The sequence below is a fragment of the Carassius carassius genome, chromosome 6 (assembly GCF_963082965.1).
Source record: "Carassius carassius chromosome 6, fCarCar2.1, whole genome shotgun sequence".
In the NCBI taxonomy this organism is placed as follows: domain Eukaryota; kingdom Metazoa; phylum Chordata; class Actinopteri; order Cypriniformes; family Cyprinidae; genus Carassius; species Carassius carassius.
Window position 1 is genome coordinate 5166690 of NC_081760.1, and position 23450 is coordinate 5190139.

At 39.6% G+C, this 23450-nt stretch overlaps 1 protein-coding gene across 3 annotated transcripts in view; it reads right to left on the minus strand.

The window, feature by feature from the left end:
* LOC132142268 (protocadherin-7-like) overlaps positions 1–21740 on the minus strand; it is a 33254-nt gene extending 11514 nt beyond the window's left edge. For 2 of the 3 annotated variants that reach the window (XM_059552016.1, XM_059552015.1), the window contains exons 1-2: positions 18280–21740; positions 16929–17645 (exon numbers count right to left, since the gene is read on the minus strand). In XM_059552016.1, the coding sequence (XP_059407999.1) occupies positions 16929–17645; positions 18280–20847 (3285 nt within the window). In that variant the 5' untranslated portion in view covers positions 20848–21740. The remainder of the gene's footprint in view (positions 1–16928; positions 17646–18279) is intronic. The other variant, XM_059552014.1, reaches the window with a different exon arrangement.
* Positions 21741–23450: the final 1710 nt, after the last annotated feature.

A 23450-nucleotide genomic window follows, 5' to 3' on the forward strand; every position in this document is an offset into this window, starting at 1 on the left:
CTAAAAACGATTTGCTAATTATTTCTATTTATTTAAATGCAACACATTAATTTTATATTGAGGGAGAATGCATCGAAAGTGACATTAAAGACACTATTATTTACTCAGAAATATTAAGCAGAACCTGAAGGATTATGTAACACTGAAGACTGGACTAATTTGTCATATATATATATATATATATATATATATAGAGAGAGAGAGTAATAGAAACATCACATTATTATTTATATGTAGTGAAATTTGATATTTTTAAGGCTTTTATACACATTCTGCGACCTTACCATGAGTTTTTGCCATTATAATTAGTTTAATGAAGCCAGACGTCTGACTTCTGTCAGAGCGCCACAGCTGAGTCAAAGGCAAACAAGTATAAGCACTTAATTCCTAAAGGAACCAAAGTGCATCATCTGAAGCAAAGCTGTTTAACCAACCACACAGCGTTTGGGACGGATTAAGCTCTTGAGTTGAGGGCAAACGAATCCATACGTGATTGGGCTTTGACTGAATAAAAGATAATGATTAGGTGCATGTCTGACAGACGTCTCTTGTCTTCCTGGTTTGTTTCGCTGAGAACAATGCTCAATGCTTAATGAGGGTGTCCTGATGTTACCAAGCACTGTTTGTGTGTGGAGGTGATATTTATGGCTTTCCCCTCATCTTCGTCTCAGACTTTCACATAAATGTCTCCATTGTGCTTTACGAAGTAAACAGGATGCTTTAGCTACAGCTTTGTCTTCATATGTATGTGTGTGTGCTTGTGCATAGGAATCTCACATGTGTGTGTCTGGGTATCTATATGGTAAGACAGATCAATTTAATGAATTCCCACTTTTGACGAAAAGCTGCTCCCACACACACGCATCCACATACAGCAAACCCTATTGTCCATTTTATACTGACCATCAACTGAACAAAGCAGTTCTGTTACAGACGCAGGAAAAAAATAGAATAAAAAAAACCCACAATGAAGTGAATAAGGATGACTTGCAATGTGTGTATAATGAGCTGTATAAGTATGTCCCGTGCTGGGTGAGTTATTTTCACACACAGATGAGCTCATGCTATTTAAGACGGCGTATTTAATCAGTTATGCTGCATGTAGTTTTGCCAACGAACATATGCACGCACAATCCTGGCTCTGTTTCCTGTCAGAAACTTGTCACTGAGGTGACACACGGCGAGATGAAAAATATGTAATCATGCGATTTGCACAGTCTCTGAACGCAAAACAATAAAATCGCACACACCTACACTCAGAGGTCCAGACAGTGAACGCACAAAAATTTGAACTGAATGTCTCACGACATGCTGCGGTTGTTGTTACAATAACCTCAGTGTGTGCATGCGTGCGACACAGAGGGGCGTTATTCGGCAGAACACACTACACTCTTTCAGTCCGCCCCCCATTCTCAGTTCCTCTCAGACACAATCGCTCATCTCTGTGAAGCCTTCATAATCTAGGTTCATCTCATGACGTCCACTGTGAGAATAGGCCCTTTTTGTGATAAAGGCATAATTAACATTTAGTGTCAGGGAGTAGTTAACTAAAAGTAGCCACACTGCTAAGTTAAAATGCATTTTTCAGAATGACACTACATCTGCAGTTTTCAAAAGTTTTTCTACGAAGTAAAGACATGATGTACAAAACAGCAAACAAATTGAGGTACTAATCAATCATTGTAGAGTAAATATCTTCCTTCTCTGTCTCATATGTGACCCTGGACTACAAAACCAGTCTCAAGTCACTGGGGTATGTTTGTAGCAAAAGCCAAAACATATATTGTATGGATCAAAATTATAGATTTTCTTTTATGCCAAAAACATTGGGTAAGTAAAGATCATGTTCCATGAAGATATTTAGTTAATTTCCTACCGTGAATATATCAAAACTTAATTTTTGATTAGTAATATGCATTGCTAAGGACTTCATTTGGACAACTTTAAAGGAGATTTTTTATTTTTTTGCACCCTGTTAGATTCCAGATTGTCAAATAGTTGTATCTCACCAAATATGGCCATTTCATTTTTAATATAGAGCCAGTGGTTTTCTATTTAGTTGTTGTTTTATGGAATTTTGTGTAGATAAATGTAGTGTAAATGAAATCCATCATTGTACTAAAATAAAATAAAATAAATGATCATATATTTAAAAAGGAGTAGCTAACTAACATAGCTTGATACAGTTTCAAAATACTGTTTATCTCTCCATTCCCTCTGCTACCCTTTTTTTTCTGCTGTCGTTTTAGGCCATAAAATATTCAGACCATTTAATGCAAACATTAAATCACTGCACTTTAATAAATACCAATCCAGTGGAATAACGGCCGACATAAACCATCATAAAGATACCTGACAATATTGGCCCCGCTCTATAGACCAGGTTGTTGCAAACATCAATTTCATGAGTTCCAGTGTTCATTTTATCCTTGAGTGTGATAAATGTTAACTGCTTTGGTTTGTTGTCCACAATGAAGTGCTTGAGCCTACTCCCACCTCCCGGACCTATTTAATTATAGAAATTAAGGTGGAGTCAGGGAGGTGGAGGCATGCCAGAAGAACTATCAAAGGAGTGAGCTGAGCAGCTGTGTATATATCCTTTGTGACATGATTAGCAGAATGAGATGATCACGCTCCTCCTGAACATCCGTTCAGAACTCGGTTATGATGTTTCATGTATTTGTTATATACCGTATATATGCAGATGTCATCATTATTTGTTATTTTTCACCTCCTTGCCAAGAGACAAAGTAGACAGAAGCAATAAAATGAAGAGAGGAACAAAATCAAGACGACCCAAAAATCAAACCATCGTTTCTCACATGAAAACCACAGCTCAATGGGTCTGACCTCTAGCCTGCGGCTCAAACAAATGTCAAATGTTATGTGGAATATCATACTGTACGTTTTATCAGATCCGAATCTAACTGATGGTTTAAAGGGCTCCTGAGAGAGATTGTTGTTCATGTTTTCTCATGAAATACTAAAACTGTCGCAACCACTGTGTTTTAAGGACTGCTGATATAACCTGAGATCAAGTCAGCGATTGTGGCCTGATGGAGACAAAATATGATACTACAAAAAAGCTAAAAAGGTTAGTTCAGCCAAAAAAAATGAAGTACGGTCATTATTTACTTACCCTCTTGCTGTTTCACTAACCCTAAAAGCTTAGAACAGAACAAAGTGGGGGTTGGGGGGGGGCAGTTTATAGCCCTGCCTCTGGAAATAAACAACATTGGAGAAGAAAAAAAATCAAAAAAAAAAAATCAATCCATTTAGAAACAATAAACAACTGCAGCACACAACTCAGCACTAACGATGTGTGTGTGTGTGTGTGTGTGTGTGTGTGTGTGTGTGTGTGTATCTGAGAGAGAGAGAGAGAGAGAGAGAGAGAAATTGATGTTACATGCCCTTGTGAAAATAAATTACACTTTAGCATACTTTTAAAAAGATTACTTATTATGAAAATTAAATACTTTAGAAGAAACTGAATATAATTTTTCAGACACTTAATTGCATGTTAATTGCAATTAAATGGCATTTAGAGTGCTTTCTTGACCCACTTAAGAGGGATTTAAGGGATAGTTTACCTAAAAATGTCAAATTTGTAATCATTCACTCACCATCAAGTTGTTCCAAACTTTTCTTTCTTCTGTTGAACATAAAAGACAAAAAAAAAAAGATGATAGCTGATGTATTTTTCCGATTATTACATTACCTAGCTTGATGGTAGCTTGTTTTATACCATAGCTTATTTGATAGTAGGTCACCCACTTTAACTAGCACAGCGATAATCCTGTGTGTGAACTGATATTAGGCCAATATTGAGGATCTACCGTTGTGTTGGGTTTTGCTCAATATGATGTTAGGTGGCAGATCAGTGGGCTTGGTGCAGTTGAATATCTAAGAGACATCCTCTGTCGTAGACGAAACCTAAAATACTAGCCTATTTGGAGAACACAAGATAATTTAATAATTATAATATGACCGAGTGGTGAACCTTTGAACCTAACTCGTATTTAAATAACTATTGCTTTGTGTTGTTGGCCAGATAAAATGACAGAGAAAAGAAAAGCGGACATAAGATTTTTCAGTGGACCAAAATGGCAAGTAAGTACAAAAAGTCCCCATATTAAGGCAATTTGGCTTTAAACATCTTTCTGTCCCTTTCAAAAATTGCTCTTGAAAAATGTAATGTTTATTGTCACCGTGAATTCTAGATGAGATGTACTCCCGTGTTTGAAGTACTCTACAAGTGCACATTCGATATAATCAAGGCACGCTTCTTTTTTCACAAGAAAGATTAGATAAAACAGCCATACACAGTTGACAACCATCAGTTGAATTTCTGAACTAAAACAAATGTCAAAATTAATTTAGACATTTCCTCATGCTTGCTTATTTGATCATATCAGTTCTTTAGGCATTTCCACAGTGCACGGTGTGAAAAACTGTGAATTCTTCTCTCCTCATAAGCTGCATTCGCTCGTCAGCAATCGCACAAACATACAGCAACTGTGACATCTCAGCGGGAGTTGTCTGACCGTGTCGAGCAACTGAAGCCCCAGCCACAGCTTGAACGTGTTTGTGTGTGCATAGATAACAGACATTTTCTTTCTTCCTAGCCACTTTTCCAGCACAAACGCTTGTAAAAATCCCTTCTGAGTTGTGAGAACCCTGAAGAACTACTGTGTGGAAGATGAACTTCAAAAAAAGCCTCCCCATCTCACGTTCTGCTTTTCGCTTAGCAAAGTGCTCCCTCTAAATTACAAAGAAAACGAAGCACTTACAGCCCACATAGTTGACAGTCTAACTTATGTTCAGCGAATCTCCCAACACAAACGCTCCACACACACACACATACTGTCTTCTCATTGCTCCGTTACCAAAACGTCCTTCTCAGGTCTGTCTTCTTAGATGTATTGCCCCTTTTATCCAACCAATTAGGCGTCAGCATTTCATCTCCCAGGAAACGTGTTTGTGGCTTTAATTGGCCATTTGATTTGCATCGCTTTGATTTAATTCTAACCGAGTGAAGAGTTTTATTTTCGCCCAGGCGGTTGTTGTTTCCCCAGGGGCCGATGCCACGATGTGAGTGTGTGCGGGTTGTGTTCATGGGTGTTGCTGTATGATTGGGGAGGGGGATTGCAGGTCGGGGAGGGTGTCGGATTTAGATTCAGGGTTAGAAAGTGTGCTGCCTCGGTTGCTTTACTTTCAAAAAATTTTTGCATTCTTTGAAGCATGGTGAGTGTTGTTCTGAACACTGTTACACTTGGGCAGTGTGAGGAAAGCATCATGTCTTATCTCTGTGGGCTACCTGTCGACGTGTAGAGGCAGGTGTAAGGGATCACGCACACAAACACTAACACACACACACACACACACATACAGATGAACGGGCCCACAGGCCCTGGCTTGCCCGCACACTCATTTTCCACCAGTGGGATGTGACGGAGGGGGGCGGACGACTGTATAGTGGTGTATCCAAGGAGAACGACAAGTAGTTTGTCTTCTACACGAAAAGTGCTTTTGCAGCAGAAGCACAGCAGAGCAAAAGATTATCTATAGTGTTCCTATAGTGTCTTAATGGTCAAATATTCAAATAAACAAACAAATCAATTAATTTATTAATGAATAAAGCACACAAACAGTACAATATGTGGTTTTATGCATAATAAAGTCACAGTAATATATCTGACCATAAGACTGTAGTTCACAACCCCCATGACTCCTGGTAGTGCTGCATTCAGCCATTATTTTTTTACTCCATCATCATGGTGTTCACAGATGGACTGCATACAATGCAAACCCTCTGCATTGCGAGTAAATCACTAGCATATGCGACTAAATCTTCACTCTGGGGCGACTAAATGATGTCTAATGTTAGCCAATGGCTAATAAATTCTCAGCTTTTACTCGCCAGTGTGTGAGTTGAAGGCTAAGTATAAGTTTAGCACATATATTTCACTGAGCGCTTGAGAGTTTCACTCTCCATCAAGCGATCCATCTCAATGGATGCGCAGCGCACCTGTATTTGACATACCATAAACTCTAGTGTGAAGACTCACTGTCGCTTTGTCTCACACACACACACACACACACACACACGACATTTCTTAAGATAAATTCCACGAAGTTCGTAATATTGTTCTTAAGTGCAATTCTTGAAAAATTTGTTCTCAAATATGTTCTTAAGAACATCTTAATTTTATACTTAAAGAGAAAATGACAGTCTTTATCTGACTGAATACATGGCTGAAGACGCACTGATGAACTCACACTTCAAGGGTTGTCTATTTGCACTTCCTCCAGATTACCCTAATAATCATAATAAAGCACACAGACAAAAAAAAGTTGAGCCAAGGTATGAACCCTAATTACGGGCTTATTATTAAGTGTGCAAGTCCAAACGGACTAAAATGCTAATTATAGACTGTGCCCTTTATTCTTATTTGTGCAAACTGATACATTGTGCATATGGAATGTCAACGTGATCTCATTAGTGTTTGCATATAACGAGCTGTTCTAGCACACAAATAATTCAAAGTCAGGCCATCTTCAGAGATAAACAAATCTTTATGAAAATCTTAAATAAGTTTATTTATAGTAAATGGAACTAACGTTTTAACAAAGATACATTTATTTAATGAACTTATGCAACTCTTGTGAAAGCACACACAAATCAATAAATACTCATTAAGCCCCACCAAAATGGCAAACTACATTATTTTCAAAACAAAATTCCCACATATAAGTCATTATAAATAAATATTCAAAATGTATCCATTATTGATAAATGAAATTAGTAAGCAGTAGGTTGCATCAAATAATCGATTAGTCAGCCAATTCCTTCAAACACAGGATCCTTGTAAGAATGAAAAAAGTGACTTTCTTTATGAGTGAGTCTGCTGCTTTCTCTATTTTCTGGTATTTATTTATTACCTATTATATATTTACTGACTTTTTTTTTCTTTCACTACTCGGGGGTTTAACTATGCATCCGTCTCTCTCTCTCTTTCTCTGACAGGCAGTGACAGAAGCAGCCTGGGGTTTTTGAATAAAAGATGAATACTCAGGCTGGTTCGTGACACTGGGGTAACCCTGAACTGTAACTGTAGAACCACAGACCTACAGTCAGACCACAACAAAAGGATCACCCCACAAGAACCTTCAATACAGGGAACCGGGGAATTGGAGATCCGGGTTAATGCCGGCTCAAATATGAATGCAATTCAGTAAGAGCTGAATAGTAAATAACACTGGGACTCTAAATGCTTGAGCTTTTCCACTCAATACCAGCAGTGTGCTGAAGACACAATACACAGGGCTAACAAAGAGGTGTGTTATTGTGTGGGTTTGTTTAATTGCCTACTTTGGGTGCGTGTTTAGTTTTTGTGTATGTGTGTGTTTAATTGTAAGAGTGTGCATTTGTGTGTGTTATTTTGAGTGCAGACAACACAGGAAAATCTCTAATAATAGCCATCAGACATTTGGCCAGAGGATATTTTGGCTGCAGAGCTAGAGGTGCTTCATTGAAAGATTATGAAGAACAATTCTGATTCCATTAGCATCTCTTTACAAAGGTACTGTAAAGGTACTCAACTAGTCATCAAATTACTGACAAAAAGGTACAGTATGTTGACAAAGTTTTTTTAATTTTTTTATTGGTTATCAACAAGGGCTGAAAACAGTTTGATTTGTTGCCTATATGAGAAAGCAGCTACACTGTGAGATATTAGAAATGCACTAGCAAAGTTTCTTTAAAAAAAAAAAAAAAAAAAAAAAAGAAGGAAAATATAAGAAGAACTGATTTAAATAATCCAATCATTGTACATTGGGGATTGACCCGCTTGAGCTGGAAGAGCCGAATACCGGTAAACTGTACCACTTTGCAGATGGATTAATATGTTCACTCAAATGCATCCTACAGTATATGAGATTAGTCAGCTAAATCCACAACATGAACGTAATATTGCAACTTACTTTTGTACAGACAATGAAGTTACTGCATAAACAACTGTAAATTAAGTTATGTGCTAGTCAGATTGTGACTGAATATGCTGTTCTAAAAACAAAGCAGTTCACACCACAACTATAACGACTATAGTGATAACATCACAGGAATCACATATTGGGATCATGTTCAGAATATTTTTTTTTCACATGATGAACGATTAAAAACATTGAAAGCCAATCAGAATCCATCCCGCATTATAGTTATTATTTGTGTAAACAGGCCTTAAAGAGGTGGTTACCTCCTTTTTTTTGGTGGTCATGCTTTGTTAAAAAAAACACACATTATTTTTCATATCGTTCACCTTTATTCCACACCGATCTGTTCCTTCTCTGACAAACACCTCAATTTATTTCCTGTTATTATGAAGCCCCTCCCTCAGAAATATGCGATGGGATGAGATTGGTCGGCTGGCTCAGTGTGTTGTGATTTGCTAAACCGCCTCAAGCGCGTCTGAACATCCTGCCCCTCTTAAGCTCAGAATGTGCTCCGGATGTATTGTAAACAATATATTGCTCATCAATTTGAGCCTGATTAAGATGCAGAGAATATTAATGAAGAGAAAAACCTGCGCATAACCTGTGCAAGCATGGCTCTTAATTTTATGTTTGTTTGTTGTTGTCTCATACTTTTAGATATGCTATTGTTTGTAAATGCTACTGCTTCTGTTAGCTTTTAATATATACTTTTAATCTGATTAAAGCTTTAATACAGCACAGCAACCATACACGCGTCCATGGCTTTGTGAAAATAAGTGTATATATGGAACAGTTTGTTGGAGCTGATCTGACGATTTGAATGAGAGGGAGAGAGAGAGAGAGAGAGAGAGAGATGCAGAGCAGGGCGACGTGAGGAACAGGATTGAGAACCGCTGCTTTAGAATATTGGTTTTGAAACTTGTGAATCCATTACAATCAATGGAAGACAGAATAGCGATTTATATATGCACAGATTTGTACGTGTACCCCTAGTTTTCTCTTCCTTTTCTTTAAAATAACACAGTATGGCCTCGCCCCCTTTGTTGCTTGTTCCCGGGGGCGGGCTTTATCTGGGTTCGTTATGTAACAGACCTGGGATGAAGCTCGTTGTAGTACCTTACCAGCTGTTTTTTAGACATTAAACTGACAAAATTTTAAAATACGATATATCCATTGGGATTGAACTTTCAGCGCTGCAACTTTACAGATATTGTTCAAGCTCAAACAGCAACATTACAAACTAACTAAAATTAAAAAAGTGAAATCGCAATCAACCATCCCTTTAAATTTAAGCAGGGTGAATTCACAAGACAGTCATTAATACAATATAATAAAACAGTGTGAGTGTTATTAAAAGGTTATTTTGCTGGTTAAAATTATGTAATTTCAGTAGGCTATAATAAACAAATAAACAGTGGTGGACAGTAACGGAGTAGCTTTACTTCGTTACTGTACTTAAGTACATTTTTCAAGTATCTGTACTTTACTGGAGTAGTTTTATTTTGAGTAACTTTTACTTTTACTTCACTACATTCCAAATCATAAGATCGTACTTTTAACTTCACTACATTTCATAAAACATATCGTTACTCCCTATAATATATCACGTGCTCCGACACACAGAAGCGGTGTCTGATTCATCATGAACGAGTCTTTTCAAAATAAACTTTTAAATCGGATCGCAAATCGCACCAAACGATTCGTTTACGAATTAGAATTATCCGACTGCAGCTGTTCTGGAGTCGACCACTCACTGATTCAAATGAACCGTTTAGTGCGAGTCTAAGTAAGAACCGGGAGATGCTCAGTCAGGACAGTTGACGGGCCACTGCTGCGCGTCGTCACGAAAGCTTATCATTTTCACGTGTTCTTAAATTACCACTTGTCGATTTAAACATTAAAGCATCCAAACACAAGACACGAAAAAGCTTAACAGAGTAGCTGGTTACTCGCGAGCTGTGTTCGGTGCGAACCGGGCTGTCTTCTGCGAAGTTCTCCTCGAAGTCCCTCCTGCACCTGAACGAACAAATACAAATCGCATTTTGAACAAACAAAAAGATGTGAAAGAGCACAATTCAGCACTCGCGGTGTTCTGGTGTTCAGGGCTCACACAGAGAGAGGCGTCTCTCAAAACACTTGAACACTGAAACTGCTTCTTTTTGCTCTTGTGCCGACAAATACATACAAAATATGTCAAAATACCCGCCTTGGAAAGTATGCTCGAAAAATCAGTTTTTTTCAGTTATTTGTCAGTTATTTCTTAAGTGAAAGTAAACAGTTGAGGAAAAAGATGCATTCATCGTCTCTTAAAGTGACCGCGTCTAATTGAGCTACTAGCTGCTGTAATGTTAATCCAAGAAAATGAAAGAAAATTCACTCACTGCTGTTGACTGAATTACTTTGTAGTTTTAACAAACATTTATGCAAAGTCAAACCAAAAAATATTCAGATTCATAATTTTTGATATGTATATTTTACTAGTCAGGACACTAATACATTTATGTAAGTGAGTATTAGCAAACTGTTACATATTATACCCAAAGAATCTTCATACAGTGAACTACTAGTGAAATAGATAGATATAATGTTTTTATCTCTCTATCTATATATAAAATTGGGACCAAAAATTATTCAGCATCTTATAAAGCACCATGCATTGCTTATGTTTTTTTTTTTTTTTCTGAATTGCTAATGCAACCTTTTCACACCACAGTCTGAACAAAATGAAGCATTGCTCGGTAATTGGTCAACTAAGTATTGATAGTTATATAAATATTGTAACAGTTGTCTGTAGTTTTGGTTGATTGTAATCCATTAAATAAATTTCTATCAAAGTTATGACATTATCAAGACGAATTTGTTCTGACACAGTTTAACTATAAGTTCTTGTCATATTTTATAACCATTTTAGAAGCAATAGCAAATAAACTGTAATAATGTGAGAAATGTTGAAGGTGTCTGAATAAATTTTGGTTTGATTGTATATTTCATTTTTACATTGAAGACTATCCAGTGCTATTTTACATTTAATTATTTGGTTTCTGTACCTGGACACCTATAAACTTGAAAAAAAAAAAAACGTAAACATTGTGTAAATAGCACAAATAAATAAAAATGAACGAACATACAGATTAAACCATATCGAACAGGTACAACCTTCAGCAGGGCCCCGCAAACCCCAGCTACGGCCCTGGATGTTGCTAAAAGTAAGTTATTAATGTTGAAATTTAGGATTAATTATTGTAACTGAAAATCATATTTAGGTCAAAATTGTCAGTTGTTTGGGAACTAAATCCGCTGTAAAGAGTGATCTATTTAAGCCCACTGAAATGCTCGAGTGCAGACGATGCAGACACATCAATCATCCCTGTGTTTTAGGTAAAAAAAAATGAAATAAAAATAACCATTAAACTAACACCGATTAAATAAAATAACTCATGCATGTTCAAATTCCCCGCTGCCGTAATATTAACAGTTTTATTAAAATGCTACCATGTCCTACGTGACGTCTGATTTTATATTGTTTATCAACAGTACCGTTATATTGTTTGGATTAACTAGATGAGTAGACAGACATGAATGTTTATTCATAACCGTACTGAAAATAAGTAAATATTGTTAGCTGATGCTAACTGTCTAGCTAATAAGCTTGCTGGTGCTAACTTGAGGTAATTTTTATAAATAATGTCCATATATATATATATATATGACTCCATATAGTGGTTATTTTGGAAAAAATCCCAGGTATTTTGACCAGTAGGATTATCAAAAAGAAATATGTGCTAATATAAAATTAAATTAAGTAGCCTATATAAAATTGCAAACATCTATCTTTCAGTACTTTTTTACTTAAGTACATAAAAAATTTAGTACTTTTGTATTTTCACTTGAGTAAAATTGAAAAAGGAGTACTTTTACCTTTACTGGAGTAATATTTTACTATACGTATCTGTACTTTTACTCAAGTACTTGATCTGTGTACTTCGTCCACCACTGCAAATAAAATGGGTGGAAATGTATTAATATGATGAAATAATGATTACATTTAATTACATGTCGTGGAGATTTTTGTCAAAGACAAAAACAAACTATTTCCCAGTCTGGACACAGAGGAAGAAACGGATAAGAGTCATGACCTAGATCTTGTGCTAGAAACTGATTTAAGAGGATGGGAACTTTTCATCTCCTTCTTCACCTTTGCATCTCAGCTTAATGTGTGTGTTTGTGTGTGTGTGTAGGTGTGTGTTTTCTTGGTTCTGTTGCTGCTTGCCTGGGAGTATATGGGTAAGAAATACCCTGAATTCCTGTCAAGACTCATTTTGAGGTTGAAACAGTCAGGAGAGCAGGTCTGTGCATTACAAAACTCTGACAGCCTTGACTCTCTGACTCGTTTCAGATTTATACAATGTGGCAAGCAAAGCATAAACAGACACTGAAGGAAGATATTTTAATAAAATTGTGTTTTGCCAGCATTTCTTTCCATGTGACCTATTTGAATGAAATGCACTTTTCCTTTTTACTCAAGAATTACAGTTATGTTTCAAATTAAAAACAGCACGAATGTCTAAGGTAAACTGATTGTAACGCTTTATTTAAATAGTCCATAAAGCTTTATTTAGTATAAAAAATGTCTGAAAGTCAACATAATGTCCCAAATGACCCTATTTGCTTTCTAAATACACATATGTGGTGACTTATATAGATTGAATGATTCATTGATGCACGTTATTCAAAATGACTGAAATCACTCTCATTTTATGCTGCCATCAATAAGGAGACAATTGAATAATGTTAACTAATAGTCAAACATGATTTCATGCATTATTTTTGCAAATCTGTATCAAGTGTGACTGTGCTCTTGTATAAAATACACACTTTTCAAGACCCAGTTGATTCCCCTTTGCATTGTTTGGGGCTGAATATCTCGTTTCAATTGAAAATATGTCACATTATGCAAGTAAAATGGGTTGCGACTTGCAACTTTAGAATAAATTAAAAAGTGTCTCCATATTTGCAACCTTGGAAATATAACAAAGAACATATAATATTGTGTTTACATGGCTGGTTTATACATATGCACTATTAAGACATCTTTTCAGTTCTCAATTATCATTCAATTTCACTTAAGGAATATATGGATAAACAACAAATCAACCTTGCACTAATGGCTGTTGTTGCTAAGATATGGGTGGCAGTCACATGAGAACCTCCCATCTGGTCATGGCCATCAGTGTTACTAATCTAATGTGTCATCTATAAATTATTAATCCCTCATATTTCAATATGTTACACTTGACCACAGAAAAGCATCCTCTGTCATTTTTATTGCCTAGCGTTTCACAGATGTCCAAAACAGTTTCATGGAGGTTATTTACTGCAAGTGTACTTGCATTGGCACTAAATGACTCTTAATTGAGCGGCTGACATAAAATGTGATCAGAAAGGCAATCAGAAAACATAATGATGCAGAAACAGAGAGAGAATCAAATTTTTGCATGTGTAGCTAAATGGGGAATTCTAATAGCCATAAATTAGTCTTAAATTATTATGATCCTCCATTCTAAAACTCTGGCCCTAAAATAAAGTTAGTCATTTTTAGAGGTGAATGAAAACATTATTTAGTCTCCTAACCATTTTTCCTTTTAAGGATGTCAAATTTGATTTTTTCTTTCTTTTAAACTTCTAAACATTTTTCAGCAATCCCCCCTTCCCCATAACATTGATAGGTCAAACACACATGTATGCACAAACACATACTTCCACCATCATTCTCAATCCTTTCTAACCATTGCAGTGCACGTCCATGTAAAAGCTTTCATAATGCTTTCCCAATGAAAATCAATACAGCCCTGGAAAGGTTTGGTGAGCATTAGCAATCTCCCCTCATTTCTCTCTCTCTCTCTTTCTATATCCCTCCATATGTCTCCAACTGTCTCCTGGGCCCTCCATCACTAGTCTTCTCCATTAATTTATAATATCTATTACTGGAGTCGGTCCTCACTAGCATACGCATGGCCCCCGTGAGCATGCAAGTGTGAGTGTCAAGTATATCGACTATCCATCTGACCTGTTGCCTGATCTAGAGTGTGTGTGTTGGGTTACACATACTCACCTAATGCCCACCTGTCTCACCGTTAACCCTGCACACCCGAGTGGCGCATCTGCAAGTGTGCATTGGCATTCACAACACTAACAAGCCTAGTATATTGATCGCCGCTCTGTCTATTCAAATGATAGGAATGTGGGCCGCCGTGGGGACAGAATGCAGCCGGTCGATAGGTGTTGCCGTGAGTGGGCAGAAGGGGGAGGGGCTATAGAAAAAGTGCACTGCAGCAAAGTGGAGTTTCACTTAGGAACATGCTGAGTTGTGCATTTATAGAAGATAGGAGAGATGTGCGATAGAGAGAGAGACAGATATAGGTCAACGGGATTTCCATTTTCATCTGCGTTCAAATCTGAGAGTGCAGTTTATGCATGCGTCCACAGACAAAGGCCAGTTTGTTTGGGCATTGGCTTGCCATCATGGTATACCAGGGGTCAGCAACCTACGCCACACAGAGGGATAATCGCTGACACGCGAGCAATAGGGAAAACTGCATACTGATGATCAATTAAAGCAGCACCTTAATATAGAATGGTAATTAAACTAAACGGTTTTAATGCATTAGCCTTGTCACACACACACATACAATACAGTGGTGTTCAGTATGGTCACACTTGTATATCTGTTATTCAAGAAACTTTTGAAAAATGTAAAAAAACAATTTATTAAAAAATCTTAAGAAACTATTTGCAAGAAAACCAAATAGCCCCCTTTTTTATCGTATCATTTAAAAATGTGTATGTACTGTATAAATACAGAATGTATAAAAAAAAGTCTGTGTAGGGGGTGGGGGGCACAGTGGTTAACCAGAAAAATAAAAAATGGGACCACATGCCAATAAGTTTGCCGACCCCTGCGCTATACCGTCCCACACACATACTGTACACATAAAGCCTACACCTAGCTCGAGTTAGGCTAGGTCACAATGCTCTGTGCTAGAGGAGTTAATTACAGTCTGATCAATAATTTATTAAACCGTCAGAAAGAGTCCAACAAACTCACCAGTAAGCAATGACGCATGCTCTCACACCAAATTCTTGGCCAAGTACGAACGCACACAGAAAGCACACAAATACACAACCAAATTCTCTATTAATCATTTTCAGTAGAAAAAAAATGTTTAAGAGGATTGACTCGGTATAGGATTAACCCACCCACTGTGGTCAGGATCACACCAGCGTGGATGGATTGATTAGGTCTTGCAATGTGCGCATCTCCGTAACGACTGCATCAGCTGTTTTTTAGGCTTTGGGTAAAGAGACTGACAATTTGACTGTCAGTCATGCTAAAAAAACAATAATGACATGTCATTTAGGACTCGATATCTCACGTGTAGACTTCGGTGGATTTGGTTTAAGCTCCCAACACCTGTCAGAAAATGTAATGCGATCCCAGTGTTCAATTTAACCATGTCTCTCTATAGTACGTGGCCACCCTTTGGTTCAGGCTTAGTCCAAAGCACCTGTCAAAGAGTGCACGGGTAATCTTTTTTTTAATGTTTCTGTTAAGTGCTAAGCTAGCAGTTTGGATATGCTGCATTAAATATATAACCTGGATAAAAGTGAAAAGATGACAGATTAAGTAAAAAAAGACAACTCTGCAAGCCTTTGAGGTTTCTCTCTCAAGCATTTCATGCATATGCTGTCAAACACATTGGCCAGTTTCACTCAAAGCAGGTAGACATATAATCAGCTTTCTTTAACACTTCCAAACATGTCTCAGAAAATGAAAGAATGAGGAAAGGAGTGGAAAGAACGTCAAAGACAGGAAAATAAGGGGAGTATGATGGAAAGCATAATAAAAAGCAATAAAGAAGGAGAGAAATCAAGAGACTGAGCAAGTGGAAAGAGATCTATGGTGGTGTGAGAGAAAATGGGTTACATTTCCCCTCTCTTCGACAGTCTATTTTCAGTAGCTACTCCTGGAAAGGAGAGCAGGCAGTTAGCACCATATAACCTTAACCACTCTACGCGTAGTAACACGACAACAGTACAGGCTGAATGCAGAAGTTGAGACATTTGTACTTGTCTACAACCAGTTTTTGATGGGATGGGATATAACTAAGTGCAGATCAGCTTGAATTCACCTCAGAACTACAAAATAGCCCAAAGGTCATTGACAAAATATGGGCATAATATTGTAAGTGCATATAATTATGTGCTATATATCCAGAAAAGCCTGTTTCCGCCTGTAAAATATAATTGTGACTTTTCTCACAATTATTACTTCTTGTAATTTCAGTCTCCCTGCTGTGCATTTCTATCTTCTAATTGTGAATTTATATCTCACTGTTTGACTATCTCACAATGTGGCTTTATATCTCATATTTGGGACTTTTTCATCTTACTATTGTAATTTTCTATGCTAGAAGTGTGACTATCTTTCATAGTAGTTACTTTGTATGCCACTGTTGTGATTTTTGTCTAACAGTGTGTCTCACAACTTTTGTCTCACAGCTTAAATGTATTTCTTATTTTAAAAATTACCTTACACCTATTTTTACTTTAAGTTGGAAACTGGCTTCCACATATAACATCTCTTTCTTAGAAAATCTAATTAAAACATACTCAAAGAAAATGTGTGGGGTAATCCAACGGCTATGAGCGTTTTCTATATTAATACAGGAATATCCCACAGGCCTGACTGGATTCAGATTAGTTTTGGAATCCAAATCTAGATCAAGCTTGAGGCTTTTGTCCTGACAAGCCTTGTCATTTTTGGTAAATGTACTCCCTGCTAGTGAAAATTATTCTGAACTAGTACAATCTTAAAACGCTTTATGAACATGGCCTGCATGTACTTGTTGAAGGTGCATAGATCTTTATTTTCTTACCTGTTTGCTGTACTTGACTGTTTGGCAGCCGTAATCGGAGCATTGGTCTGAGCTGAGTGACATGGCATCTGCATTACCGGTGCCATTGCCAGTGAATGTGTTAGTGGGGGGCAGTTCCTGCACAGCCTGGTGCTTCTTGCCTTCCACAGGTGGTGAGTTGGGCTGAAGGTGCACTGCAGGCAATGGTGAGCTGGACTTGTAGTGCCGAGCTAGATCTGGGCTTGATTGATGACGTCTCGAGCCAAGTCTTGGACTGCTGGGGTCTCCATTAGCTGCTGCACAATAACGTGCTGCAATCCTCTCGCTGGCACTGCTGGCCTCTTCATCCTCCTCTTCTTCATCGCCTCCCCCACGTCTGCAACCATTCACCGTCATAATTCCACTGTATAAAGAACGCTCAGATTTGGCAGTACCGTTATTACGCTTGTCTCTCCGTGGTTTGCGCCCACGCTCATTTTGGGAGCCCTGGGCTTGTAGAGGGGGAGGCTGTGGACTGAAAAAGTCCTCTTCTGGCTCCTTCTTCCCAGCCTCATAGCCATTCTTACCCTGTGTCCCACACTGTCGAGCTGTCACAACCAGAAGGATCACCAGAATAACTGCGGCAGCACCAGCCAGGACACCGATGGCAACGCTTAGCCGTTGTTTACCCAAAGCTCTTTCACTGTCTGGGTCACCTGCAATATCCAAATAGAGGGGGACTGCAAGGCTGCGGGCCACCTAAGTGAGAGGGAGAGAGACATACCAAGAGAGGGAGATGGAAAGTCATAAATGGTGTGTCTGCATCCTCATTTTACAGCTCTGTCTGCTGAACCACACACACACATATATACACATTTATCCCCACTCCAAGGCCCAGACTTCTCAATTATCATGTCATGGCTTTGATATTCAATCACAGTTATTCTGCGCAGGCAAGTGTGACTGAATATGTGTATGCAAGTGTGTTTGTGTATCTTTCATATTCTTCTATCTTTTTTTTTTTTTTTTTCTGCATGTGCTTCCTTTCATCCAATATCCAATGTGGGTCATAAGCAATATGATGCATGAATATTTATAAACAGCAATATATATATATATATATATATATATATATATATATAAAGAAGTGCTATTTCATGCTAGGATTTCCTAGTTGTGCAAAGGTATCAGTAAGTTTTTGACTGAAGTTCACTTCTTTGTTCACTTCTTTGTCAAATAAAATGACTCATTCAGTTTTAATCCTTTACACTTTAATTGTTCCTGTTTGGTTACATTCTACACTGGCTTATTGTTCAAAAGTTATTCTTTCTTTTATTTGATTTACCCTTTGTTTGCATTTATTCGAACAGCATGCTGCTCTTATGTGTCTCACCTGTGCATCCACCAGCGTAGCATTGGCCAAGCTCTCATTGATGAATACATGCACCAGTGCTGTGGCACAAAGGGAAGGCACGCCACTGTCATTGACCCGGACCACCAATCGGTGCAGACCCCTGTGTCTTCTCTCTAGGGGCTCTGCCAAGGTTATGACCCCACTACTAGAGCCAATCTCAAACAGATGAAAAGGGTTTCCGCCTACCAGAGCGTAGCGGAGATCGGCATTAGACCCCGTGTCACCATCGGAGGCTGTGACTGTGCGGACTACAGTCCGAGCCCCACTAGCGGGTGGCAGGAGGGTGTATGATTCATTAGCGGGTGATGTGATTGATGGCGCATTGTCATTTTCATCAGTCACAAACAGGGAGACGGTGGCAGTGGCAGATCTTGGCGGTTCTCCACCATCAACGGCACGCACGCGGAATGAGTATGTGCTACGTCTTTCGCGATCAAATGATGCAGAGGAAAAAATGGTTCCAGTGTTATTTTCAATGGAGAAAACTTCTTGCTTTCCCTCTTTGCCCTCTTCTCCACCCTCCTCTTCATCATGCTCAACGAAAAGACTCAGCTCTGCATTCTCACCTTCATCTGCATCGGTAACAGTCACCATGCCGACAGGGCTATTGGTGAGAAGGTTCTCTTTGACATAGAATGTGAAGACTTCCTGGACAAATTTGGGGGTATTGTCGTTCCTGTCCGTAACCTGGACTACGACAGTAGCAGAGCCCTGCAGAGATGGTGTGCCTTTATCTCGAGCTATCACACGAAATTCATAGCGTTCCCTCTGCTCTCTATCTAGTGGTCCAGTGGCACGAATATCACCATTATCAGCATCAATGTAAAAAGCTCCATTAACAGATGGGTCCAGTGAGTAAGCAATCTCTGCATTCTTGCCACTGTCTGCATCAGACGCTACTACAGTGACCACTCGTTCTCCTGGGGCATTATTCTCTGCAAAATGCACTTCCACTAAGCTTTGGGCAAAAGTAGGAGCATGGTCATTTATGTCCACCACACGGACCAGAAGGGAACTATTACTCGAGAGGCTTGGGCTACCGGAGTCCACTGCCACAATAGTGACACTATACTCTCGAGTAGCTTCATAATCCAAAAGTGCTGATGTGTGGAGAAAGTATTTCTTTTTGTTTCGTTCAAAGGCATCGTCTGTGGCTGGTGGAGGTGCCAGGGCTGTCTCACCCGCCGGTTTCAGTGTGAATGGTACATCTCCAACCACAGTGCAGGTAACCGCACCATTCTCTCCTTGGTCGCGGTCTGAAACCTGCACTAATGCTACTGGAGTGTCCACCAGCACGTTCTCTGGAACCATTGCAGCACCATCACGAACAAGGATTCGTCCAATTTTTCGAACTTCTACTATTGGTACATTGTCATTTTCATCCCTGACGTTGAGAACAACTGTAGTGCGGTCAGTACGAGGAGGTTGGCCACGGTCACGGGCTGTGATGGTGAAACGTAGCTGTGAAACTTCCTCACGGTCTATACGATGCAGAACGCTCAGCCAACCTGATGCTTCATCCAACCTCAGGAGGCGCCGCACTGATTCTGTCGCTGCTCCAAACACATACTCAACCTGCCCATTCACGCCAATGTCACGGTCTGAGGCACGCACCTGCAGGACAGGTGTGCCAGGTGGGGCATTTTCTACCATTTCTGCTTCATACACAGCTCTTTCAAAACGTGGACTGTTGTCATTGACATCTGTGATGGATACACGTAACAGAGCTTGTGAAGAGCGGGGCGGGTTGCCCCCATCACGAACTCGTAGCACCAGTTCATAAGAATCCCGTGCTTCACGGTCCAGAGGCCCTTTCACGATCAGCTGAGGCTGTTTCTGACCTTCAGGTGTGTCGGCCACTTGTAGTTCAAACACGCTGCTCCTGCTGGCAGGTCCTGTCCCTGTTTCTGACCCTCTCCTTCGGTCACCATTCCCATTTGTCGGTCCGTTCGCAGGTCGCCGTGAAGATGACCCCACATCTCTACTGTCCTGAATAAGCTCATAGCGATCAATGCCATTGCGACCAAAATCACGGTCTGTGGCTGTGGGAAGGAGATAGAGTGTGCCGATTGGGCGATTCTCCTCAACTGATAGTGTCAGTACTGGTGAAGGGAAAGAGGGGGTGTTGTCATTGATGTCTGTGACTACAATACGGCCATCAAACAGATCCACCCAACTCTGCAGGGGACCTATGACTGACACTTCAAAGTTCAAAAAGCACTCGTTCTCGTCAAATATCATCTGACACTGCGGCAGCTTCTCTCTGTCAATCCTCTTGCTGCCTGTAGTAAGCTCTCCAGTGACGTTGTCAATTTTGAAGTATTCAGAGCCAGATTCCAAAGCGAAAGTGACATCACCGGTCCCAATCCCAGAGGTGGACAGTCCCAGGTTTGAAGCCACATTCCCGATGTGCACGTCGGCCGGCCCCTCTTCCGCCACGATGTAGCGCAGCACTGAATTGGAGCGCGGGAGCTGAGTCAGCAGCTGCAGGATAAGCACGAGGTAGCAGCGCGCGGAGTGCACTGCGCCAACGCTCCTGCTCCCCATGACTCTCTCTCTCTTTCTCTCTCTCTCTTTCACTCTCTATCTGCAGCTTCCTCTGGTCCAAGACAGACTCTCAACGATTAATCTCTATAAACGCTTCCTTCGGCAAAATCTTATTTTATCCAACAGTCTTTTTAGTTCCCCGGTCAGGTTTTCAACACGATAAAATAAAACACCCACTTTGTGAGGAGCTCGGCATTAACGATAAGTCTTCACACTTCTTTTACGGACAATGATGTTTCTTTGTGCCTTTTAGGAGTAAACGGGAGTCAGATTTGAGCAGTTTAAATGACTTTGTCCGGCTCATTGAGATGCTGCGGAGCGCGAGCTCCTCTCGCGCTTTCACTGTTTTAAACTGCAATGCAGTAGAACACAAAAGCGATCTGTCTGTGAATTCAGCTCTCACATTCGCATCCCAGAGCTTGCCCTACTGACTGGGAATAAGCAAAAGTGCTTTTTATAAAGTCTTCCCGACATTATTTGTTCTCTTACCTTAAAAAACAACGAGATGAAAATTGGAAAGCTTTCCCCGCAGTCTTACGCGCGCGTGCCAAGCTCTCACAGATTCCTTTACGGTGAACTTGACAAAGAGAAAAGCTTTTCAGTTCGACTTCTCGAAGCACGTAAATTAGCCACTCATGGAAAGATGGTGAGCAGGATAGAGAAGTAGCAACAAAAGCCTTTAGTAGAATTCCTCCGGAGTCCGTAGTGGATGTGTGTGAAGTGTTTGAGGAAAAAGTCCCGCATTCTCCTCCTCCCCTCACCTGCACGTTCTACTGCACTGCATGTGAACGTCCCTCAAATGATGCTGCAGTCTCCCTCTCTCTCTCAACCTCTCCCTCACTCTTCCCCCTCCGCTCACTGCAACACTTCCCTCGCTACGTAACTCGACCGTTCAGATGAAATGGGAGACCGTGAGTGTCTCGAAGGAGCTCGCGATTTCCTTTTAACCAGTCTAAAAGCGCAAATACGAGGGGGTGGGGGGAGGGGGTGTTTGCATACGACCACAAAACAAAACACCTCAGAAGAGAAAATACACTGATACAGCTTGACAAGTCAAATGAACCACTTGAGCTAACTGAACAACTAAGTTAATACAAATAATGTTCACAACAATATCCTAACGGACATTTCGTTCATAGTCAGTTTCATTGGACAAATGTATAGCTACATCAGCACAACAAAAGCAGTAGGCCTACTTGTTAACACTGAAATGCATTTTTTCTAAAAAAAAAAAAAAATTAAAAGAAACTTTTTAAATTCGAAATAATTAATATAGCCAAGAATATGTATTTTTTAAAGAGGTTGTAAGAAAGCACAAAGATGTAAAAATCTATAAAATTTTGCATTTAAAGCGGTGAAATGGTGTACAGGCTCACACTCAAAGAAATCAAGCAACCATAACAACTACTTACATTTGTTTTGTATACAAGTGAGTGGCGTTACAGTGAGGTGGTTATATGGTCTCATCTCCTATGCTGTTTCATAAGAAATCTGGAGAATAACTGGGGTCATTGGGGCCTTTTACAATGGACCTGGCATTTCTAAGACATCTCATTATGGCCCTCACAAAAACATATGGAAAATTTATTGGATATGTTCAAGTGTGTGTGTGTGTGTGTGTGTGTGTGTGTGTGTGTCTGTGTTAGATCCCACTTTGTTCATTAACTATGATCAAGTTGAACACAATGAGAATGAAAAAGGTCGGAAGGTTTGTGCTCAGGGTCTTTGGCAATAAAAGGTTTTGTTAAATAGAAGAGTCAACTGTGAAAGAGAAATATAAAAGTGCTAAGATACCTCTATGTGTACACCAAATTATTATAAGTGTGGGCTACTGTGTGATAGACAGACAGACAGACAGACAGACAGACACAGACAGATAGATAGATAGATAGATAGATAGATAGATAGATAGATAGATAGATAGATAGATAGATAGATAGATAGATAGATAGATAGATAGATAGATAGATAGATAGATAGATAGATAGGTTTTTCATTTTGCCACAATGGATTTAGGTTAGCTGCTATTTCATAAATTCTGATTATACTATAAATATACTCTATATTCGTTTTCATAGTATTATCCTTTGTTATGTCTCTGAATCACGAAGAACTACTTTCTGTCTGAATGCGGCTGTGCTTTTCGCTCATCCTGTGAACAATGAGCATGTATCGCACACACTCTCTCTCCGGTCCCAGCACTGTCTGCCCCGTAGCCACGCGGATGCGCGAGCGCAATGCAGCACTGACTAAACGTAATACTACAGTCACACAACAAAAGGAGCTGCCCTTCACTGTCTACTTACTCCATCTCGTGTTCTCAGTCTCATACAAACCTTTGATACGTGGAATGAAATGATTTGAAAATAACGTAGGAGGGTTTCCCTGATCGAACCCAGTTCGTTTGGTCATAGCAGAGGAGGTTGCGAGCGGAGGAGCAGCAGCATCAGATCTCGGCTCGGCGCGGCTGTCCCGCTGCTGGTGCACCGGGGCTGGTTAACATTCCACCGGCGTCACCACACGTGCGTGCTTGTATGCTCTGCGCCTTGCGCTCTCTGTTGTTCCACCGCTCCTTTTGATTTCACTTCTGCAATCAATCGCTC